This window comes from Microtus ochrogaster, linkage group LG5 (assembly GCF_000317375.1).
Source record: "Microtus ochrogaster isolate Prairie Vole_2 linkage group LG5, MicOch1.0, whole genome shotgun sequence".
NCBI classification, from domain to species: Eukaryota; Metazoa; Chordata; class Mammalia; order Rodentia; family Cricetidae; genus Microtus; species Microtus ochrogaster.
Genome location: NC_022031.1, coordinates 51,912,091 through 51,920,627, shown reverse-complemented (window position 1 = coordinate 51,920,627; position 8,537 = coordinate 51,912,091). Strand labels below are relative to the sequence as shown.

General features: G+C 45.9%; 1 protein-coding gene across 4 annotated transcripts in view; it reads right to left on the bottom strand.

Moving 5' to 3' along the window:
• The window catches only part of Znf483 (zinc finger protein 483), a 15,217-nt gene extending 8,391 nt beyond the window's left edge, over positions 1-6,826 (bottom strand). The window contains exons 1-3 of one of the 4 annotated variants that reach the window (XM_005362229.2): positions 6,716-6,826; positions 3,695-4,234; positions 1,596-1,684 (exon numbers count right to left, since the gene is read on the bottom strand). In XM_005362229.2, the coding sequence (XP_005362286.1) occupies positions 1,596-1,684; positions 3,695-4,109 (504 nt within the window). In that variant the 5' untranslated portion in view covers positions 4,110-4,234; positions 6,716-6,826. The other 3 variants (XM_013351937.2, XM_026786696.1, XM_005362230.3) reach the window with 3 other exon arrangements.
• Positions 6,827-8,537: the final 1,711 nt, after the last annotated feature.

Here is an 8,537-nt window from a genome sequence, read left to right as displayed (position 1 = left end):
CGGTGATTAAATGAACACAGTGTCCGTGTAATTATTTCGGGTAGAGCTAGCCATGTGGGCGGCCGGGTGCCGGGACGCAGCCCGCCGCTCCTGTTTCAGTGTGCTTGGAAACCACACTGGCTTCAAAGCAGCCATCCTGACTTAGTGCTCTGAGTTCTGGGATACAGACACATCCTACCCATCTTCTATGCGATAGATGCATAGCATCCTCTGTGGGAGGGGAGCAGACAACAGGCTCTCTTTGTACTTGGATTATCAGCTTAGCAGCTTGCCAATGTCCTATCCTGTAACAAATACCAAGGCCCTGTGACTTCAAACAACAGAAACACATTCTCTCTTAGTTCCAGAGGCCAGAAACAGAAGATCAAGGAGCTGCATTCTCTTGAGCCTCTGGGGGAAGAGTCCATTTGCCTCTTCCAGCGTCCCATGGCTACTAGCATTCCTTGACCTTCCCTGGCTTGTGGCCCAGTCACTCCTAATTGCCTTCCTCTCTCTATAATCAACTCTGTGTTCACATTTCCTCTGCTTCTCTAATAAGGGCATTTGTGACAGTTGTTAGGACCTACCCATAAGATCCGGGATCAACTCTCCATCTTTCTGTTTCTATATTATTTTATTTATTATTACTACTACTTCTACATTTCAAAACAGGGTTTCCCTGGCTGCCTTGAACTCAGACATCTGCCTGTCTCTGCCTCCTGAGTGCTGGTCTGGTTAAATGTGTGCACCGCCCCTGCCCAGCCATCTTTCCAATTTTAGTAGCACCCATTCTTCATCTTAAAACCTGTATCTTAATGACACTTGCAATGACTTGTTTGTCTTCAAGCAAATATTCACACGTTCCAGGCACCAGGAAGCAAACCTACTCTTAAGCTCATTTCTGCTCTACTGTAGAACTATTACTTGTTACTATAATTTTTTTCCTAACTGGTAATTACTAGTACTGGAAACTTACTGATCTATAACCAGTTGCTTTTCCCAGCTGCTCCATGAGTTCTAGTCTTAATTGGTTGACCCCCAAGGCTTTGCAAATGGACAGTAAAATTGTCTGTTGTAAAATGACTGTCTCTCACACTTTAGCACTGACTTCACTTGGTTGACTGCAGTGTTCAGGAAATACCAATCCTTTTGCTTACGGTGTTTTGCTTTTATTTCTATTTTTTTAAATCTCCTGATCTACCCAGGTGAAGATGTTCTTTATTATGTTAGGGAAATAAAATGCTGTTTCTACCTGACTCCTTTTGCCAAGAGTTAACATTTGAGTTTTAGTAAATGCTTTCCCCCTCCCCCACAAAATAATTTTGGGATGATGGTGGCACATTAGCATGCTACAGGATGTCTGTGGGGATCAGAGAATAACCTGCTGGAGCTGGTTCTCTCCTTCTACCATACAGACACTGGGACAGAATTTAGGTCATCAGTCTCGGCTACAGGAGCCTTCACACACCCAGCCATCTCACTGGCCTTAAATAATTTTGTCTAGCATCAAAATTATAAACAGCAAGTAAACAGTGACCTACAAGTTCTTTTGGTTGATTCTGTACCATTTTGTCCCTCAGTAATAGCTCAGTTTCCACTGAAGAATGAAAACTTACACGTGGCTCCGCATTCGGAGGAACAGCCACCATCTCCTCTTCTTCCAAATCCTCCACTTTGCACACGGCAGAATCTTGAGTGCTAAGATCTGGGGAAGGGAAAAGTCAATCTGGTCTTTCAGCTCCATTCTCTGTTCCCAATCCGAACTCACCACAACCCCGTAGCTTGGGTTGGACTGATTTGCTAACATGGCTCACAGAAGAGTTTATTTGCTTATTTTTTTTTTAACAAAGGATATTAGAAAGAACACAAATGAATAACTGGATGAAAAAGCTGCATAGGGCAAAGCCTATCGAAAAACGTTCAGAACTCCTAAACTGAGTCCCAGCCTGGAAACACCCAGATAGAAACTCCCTGCATGCCTTCTTCAGGTATCGCACCCTCCAGGAATCCCCGTATGTCCAGATTTCTGTAAGACAGTATCATCACAGAGGCATGACTAATACCATCACTAGTGAACATCTCGGCTCTCTGGAGGTGGGGGCTGTGAACTCCCATCCCTCTACAGCTGCCCTGGAAATCAGCCTCCATGTGTGGTCACTTCTGGACACTGCGAATATCATCCATGAAGTTCAGGCATGGCTACAAGTTGTCTATGGTAAACGGCAAGGTGACTGCCTTTGACCTTGACATCAGGAACCAAGGAGGAAAGGACAACGATTTTAATAAGAAGGCATTTAATGCTCTAGTCACGTGGGAAATGGCAGGGTTATAGGGGCTGCAGGCCAAGGAGGATATGAAAACTCAAATATCTATTTCATAATATCACAGTGTTTTCATGGCCCCCTGGAGGAGAGTTCAGAAATCAATTTTTCCTTCTCTTTAAAACACAGAACCACCAGAGATAGATTTTTTTTATATAAAAATAGGCTTTCCCTCCACTATTTCATCACAAAAACCTAGTTCCTTCCTTCCACAAGCCCTTAGCTGTAAAACACTTTGTGTAATAATTTGAAATACTTCTAATGTATAAGGTGGATCAAGGTAAACCAGCCTTGCTCAAACGTTGCTTACAGCCGCTTATTGAACTTACATTTCTTACTTACAGCTTAGGTTATTGAACAAAGGCACTAATCTAGTTAAAAAGACCAACTGTGCCTCTGGGATTTCCAGCTGATTCCTAAGGATCATAGTTAAGAAGCAAGAGAACTCCATTGAAGGGGAAAGAGCAGAGGGTGGAGTTCTGGGTAAGCTCATTGAGATCTTAGGGGTGGGACACTGGGTCAAGACCCCATGAGGAGCCTGAAGCGACAAAACACACTGAGCATGATGACTCACATCCAAATAGGAGAAAGACTTTCTCCTGATCATACTCTACCACCTTATAACAAGAACTATAGGTGGTTTTATTGACCAGACAGTTGGGGGGGGGAGATTAAGAATTATATAAAACCATATAAGAGGATCAGTTTAAGAAAATTGTTCTTCCTTGCAAATGACCTTGGAAATAGCAGTAGATTTCACTGCAGGAGACTCCACACAGAGGTCAGGATTTTGGAGAAGCAGTGAGGGACAGAATGGATTCTACCACGAGCTCTAACTAGCTGGGAGGAAGGACTGTTTGCTGCCACCAATTTAATTTGTGGCCACACAGGTTAAATTAGGATGCCTAAATGTGGGCTGCCTGACCCCTCTCTGATTTATCACCGCAGCCTGCTAAGCTAATTTTTCAACCTTAGAGCCTCTAAGAACTCAAATGCAGACCTGATTGTCAGTCATCTGTAAAATAGAATGTCTCCCTTTAGTCAGTGGTTCTCAATCTTCCGAACACCGCGACTCCTTAATACAGTTCATGTTGTGACGACCCCTAACCGTACAATTATTTCTGTTGCCACTTCAGAACTGTAATGTTGCTACTGTTATGAATCATAATGTAAATATCTGATATGCAATCCCTATGGAAGAGTCGTAACCCACAAAGGGGTCTCGACCCACAGGTTGAGAACCACTGCCTTAAATGCTCCCTCATCTTTGAATATATAATTTTAATTCTTCATTTTCAATCTTAACAGTCTTGCTTCCTTTGAGAGGTTTAGTTCAAACCTTAGGGGATTCCTCTCGTCCCACCACCCCACCCACTTCTACTCGTAACTCTCACCTTCCCTTTCTTCAAGTGTTTGGTTCAAATCTTCTACCAGGGTCACCACCTCCACACTACTCTTGGGATGCTGAGAATTCACCCAAATCCTCATCTCTCCAGGCAAAACCCTCAGGAACTGCTCAAACACGAGCCGCTCTAAGATCTGCTCTTTGGTGTGAACGTCTGGTCTCAGCCACTGCTTGCAGAGGTCCCAGAGCTGGTTCAGGGTTTTTCTGGGCCCTTCTTCTTGTGAGTAACAAAACCACCTGAACTTCTGCCTGAAAGAATCTAGGTCATCAGCATAGCCTCTCAAGAGCCTTTCTTGGGCCCTAGAAGTATCCATTCCAGGGACCCTGCTTTGTTCCAGTGAAGCCAGAGCAGGAGGGCCTGGGGAGACGGCTGTCAGCATGTTCGAGGGCACTGACGCCTGCATTGTGTCACCAGCGGGAATCCAGCCCCGTGTAGACTATCTGAGTACGTATGACCTGCCAACAGGTACTATCTACGCACAGCAAACTACCAACGCCTCCGGGAATCCAATTTAGAGTCTTGAAGGAACTGTCAAGAAGAAACAAAAGACATTAAATGCATACACAGATTGTTAATTCCGAAAACACCGACTTTTATCACCAATGCATGCGCCCCGCCCCCCATACCTAGTCACTTAAGAGACACAAGAGCCTCTAAGGGTCCAACCAACCAGTCTATTAACAGGAGAATTTTTTTTTTTAAAGATTTATTTTGTTAACAGCATTCTTCTCCCTGCACGAATGCCTGCTCGCTGGGAGAGAGCACCAGATCTCACTCTAGATGGTTGCGAGACATCATGTGGTTGCTGGGAATTGAACTCAGGATGTCTGGGAGGGCAGCAGGTGCTCTCAACCTCTGACCCAACTCTCTAGCCCCAGAGAAGGAGAATTTTTACAGACTAAAAACTGAAGGGTTTAATAAAGATAATTAAACATCCTCTGCAAGCAGACAGGTACTTCAAACCTAATACAACTCCTGCAAACAAAATGAATGGAAGATCCCCTGGTTCCAACATATTGAGTCACAAACACAGGTTAAATACAGGTCCTGCTCTTTCAACAAACACTAATTTCCTAGCAGCTGCTCAACTCAGAAGCCTGATTTCATATATGACTATCAAATTTCCTCCCCCGTCTTACTTTCCACATAATAAATAACCAAGCTCAGACCCTCTCCATCTTAACATTTATTTTTAGATATACTTATATATGTATGAGTGCTTTTCCTTCCTGCATGTATGTGTACCATGCATGTGTCTGGCGCCCATGGAGGTCAAAAGCAAGCCTTGGATCCCCTGGAGTTGGAGTTACAAAAGGTTGTGAGCTGCCATGTGGCTGTTGGGAACAGAACTTGGGTCCTCTGAAGAGCGACAAATGCTCTTGGCCTGGGGCCCACTCTCCTACGTATATCTGTCTTCAGTCAACTCTTACACTGCAGCCAGAGAATTTTCCTGATACTCAGAAGCTGACCCTGTTATTTTCCTGCTTGGAAGCCCTCATGGGTTCACTAAGACCAAGCTCAATGCAGAAGGCACACAGAACCATCTAGAGATTTGCCTAGATACCTTACAGACCAACTCAACTTGCAGCTACACAGAAATACTCCATACCAACACTCTCCTATCCTTAACACCAGAGCTTTCCACCCCCTCTTCCCTTGGAATGCTGCCTTCTCCGTCTTACTAATCCTTTACTCATTCTTCAAAATATGACTCTTGGGATTCAGGGCTGAACAGCAGTTTCTGTTTCGCAGAGGAACCAGGTTCAATTCTATTCCTGGCAGCTACATAGCAGCCCACAACCATCTGTAACTCCAGCGTCAGGGGATCCCACACCCTCTTCTGACACACACGCTGGGCATTCATACATGCAGGCAAAAGAGCCACAAACACACAATAAAACTAGGGCTGGAGATATTGCTCAGTGGTAGGATACTTGCCTAGCATGTGGAGGCCCTGGTTTCAATCCTCAGGAAAACACACACACACACACACACACACACACACACACACACACGACCCCCATCACCAAAAGGGGGGGAAATTCCACAAGAAACATATAAAAAACAAAACCTCTGATTCTTCTTAGTTGACCCACAACCATCATCCCCAACCCCCACCTCCAACACTCCACCTCTACTCCTCCACCCCCCCACCCCCCCACCTTGTGACGCTTCCCTTTGATTCCCAAATGGTCTTTGCACATAGCCTGGCCTGTGCTGCATGTATGCACGCATTTATTCATTCATTCCATAAAAGACTGTGCATTTACAGATATGGGAATAGACACCGTGAGGACTGGAGTCACCGTGAGGAGTGGACAGATCACTTATATCAAGGAAAGATGGCCTGAGATGTACCACTATTTGGCAAGATTACGAGCCTCTTATTGCAATTAGCATAGCGTTAACTAACTACCCACCTCAGGACCCGCCACACAGTGATGTCATTTACTTCTTTGCTAACCATCAGGCGCCCACCATGTTACCTGACGTCCCTTTGGACACCTGGGTCTCCGCAGTGACTGAGACATGCGCAGCTGCTTCACTAGAAGCTCCGTGAAAATGTGACGCAGGTTAAGATTCTCAACTCAAGAGAGAAAAGCGGCGGCAATTTGCCCCACAGGTGTCAGCTGGCAAAGCCTGGACACGCTCTGGTTTATTAAGACCCAGGAGGAAGGATGATCCGGGGTTTCTTAAGGGATACAGCCAGGGACGCTGCTAAACATCTAGCAAAAGGATCACACACAAACACACGCACGCGCGAGTAAACAAACCAAGGAATTATCCAGTTCAAAATACCAACGGTAACGAAGTTTTCGAGCCCTGAGCAAGGGAGGAATGAATGGAAGGATGGGATGGCGCGGTGCTGCAGAAGAGCACGCCTCCGCAGCGGTAGCTGCAGCGCAGCGCCAGGTCCGTGGGATGCTCTGGGTCCTAACCCGCCCAAGATGTGCGCGCTCGGAGCCCGCAACCCGCGCAGCTTCAAAAACCAACGGCGGAAACCGATACCTGTACCAGCACCCGGAGCCAGCTGCACCGCAACAAGCTTTCAGAACCTTGTCCGCAGCAGCTGCGCACGCAAGCCCGCGGGAGCCACTGCGCCTGCGCAGAAGCTATGAACTACGAATCCCGGGGTCCGCTGGCGTTGATTTCAGAAACTTCTGTGCGTTCCATAGGCTCTTATCTGGCCTGTTGCGCATGGTTACTGAGAAGCGGCTGGGGGGTTGGCTGCTAAATTATTGCTGCGCCAGAGGCTTAGAGGCCTAGAACCCGCTTAGGTTTTTAGATCACGGCCCAGTATCACGGCAACCTTAAATCTTCCTCAGCTTCTCCCATCACCACCTTTCACTAAAATCCAAAGTGAAAAAATCCACCGCGGAAGCATTAGCAAGGCATTCAATGCGAGCTGTAAGTAACGCTGCAAATAAATTCCACAAATGCAGTCTTCTGACTGCCACAGCTGCCACCATGATCCGAGGCAAAGCACCAAGCATGCTTTGCCCGCACTGTTGCAATAGCATCTTGGTTTTTCCCTTCATCCCCTGTCCATCACCTACACAATGGTTAGACAGATTATGTCCCTCCTTAGGAAGAACTGCTCAAAACTCTGGTTACTTTTTCTCTGACTGTGATAAAATACTTTGACAAAAGCAACTAAGGAGGAAAAGGGTTTATATCGGCTCACAGTTAAGGTATGGTCCTCACTGCCCGGAAGTCAAGGCATTACGAGCTGGTCACATAGCAACACAACCAGGAAGCGGAGAGCATTGGATGCACGCTGCTCCTCAGGTTCCTTTCTCCGTTTAAACAATCTAGGATCCCTGTCCAGGGAATGGTGCCACCCTCAGCAGGCTGGTCTTCCCATGTCAAATACGGGGCGATCGGCGATGGAGGTAATCCCACAGAGGCACGCCCGAAGACTGGTTTCCCAAGTCATTCTAGGGGTGGTTTCACTGATAATGGAAGACAGATCTGTTCAATAATAGTATCAAGAAATGATAAAAATTCTGGAGTTTGGAGATGTACTAGTGATGGGCATGAACAAGATAACACAAGTGTGGCCGATCACAGTGAAGATGATCACACCAATGTCTACCTATGTACTTAAGACATTCCTCCTACAAGTGCAAGGTTGATGTAGCTCCTCTGAGAGAAGTTTCTAGTTTTTTGAAACTAGGGTGATCTCTCTTAGTCCCACAGAATCCAGAAATGGGGAGAGGGGTGCAATCCAGGGGCACTGCGGGTGCAAAGGACTGTGAAGTGTGGTCCTGGGTTTGCTTCAGATGGTGTGTGTGTGTGTGTGTGTGTGTGTGTGTGTGTGTGTGTTTAAAAGCAGAATTCACTCATATAGCCCAAGTTTTTTTTTAAAAAACATATAATAAAGTGGGGTTGGTCTCGTCTCTAAAGCCTGGGATTTAGATTCTAACTGGAATCAGACGGTGTTTGCTCTAGAGATGGCTTCTTTCACTCTGTAGTGAATGCACGAGATTTGTCAACACTGTTGCACATGGTTGTTTGTTGTTTTCATTGCTGCACAGCCTTCTCCTGTGACCTGCTGTTTACATCACTTTTCTGTTTACACAGCATCTGGTCCACTATGTGGACAGGGAAGGAAGTATACATGTGTGCGTGTAAGTACGTGTCTAGAAAGGGCTGCCTGGTTTTCCTGATTCCCTTCTAGAACAGAGGTTCTCAGCCTGGGGGTTGAATGACCCTTTCACAGGGGTCACCTAAGACCATTGGGAAACACAGATATCCACATTATGATTCATAACAGTAGCAATATTACAGTTATGAGGTGGCAACAAAAATAATCTTATGATTGGGGTCA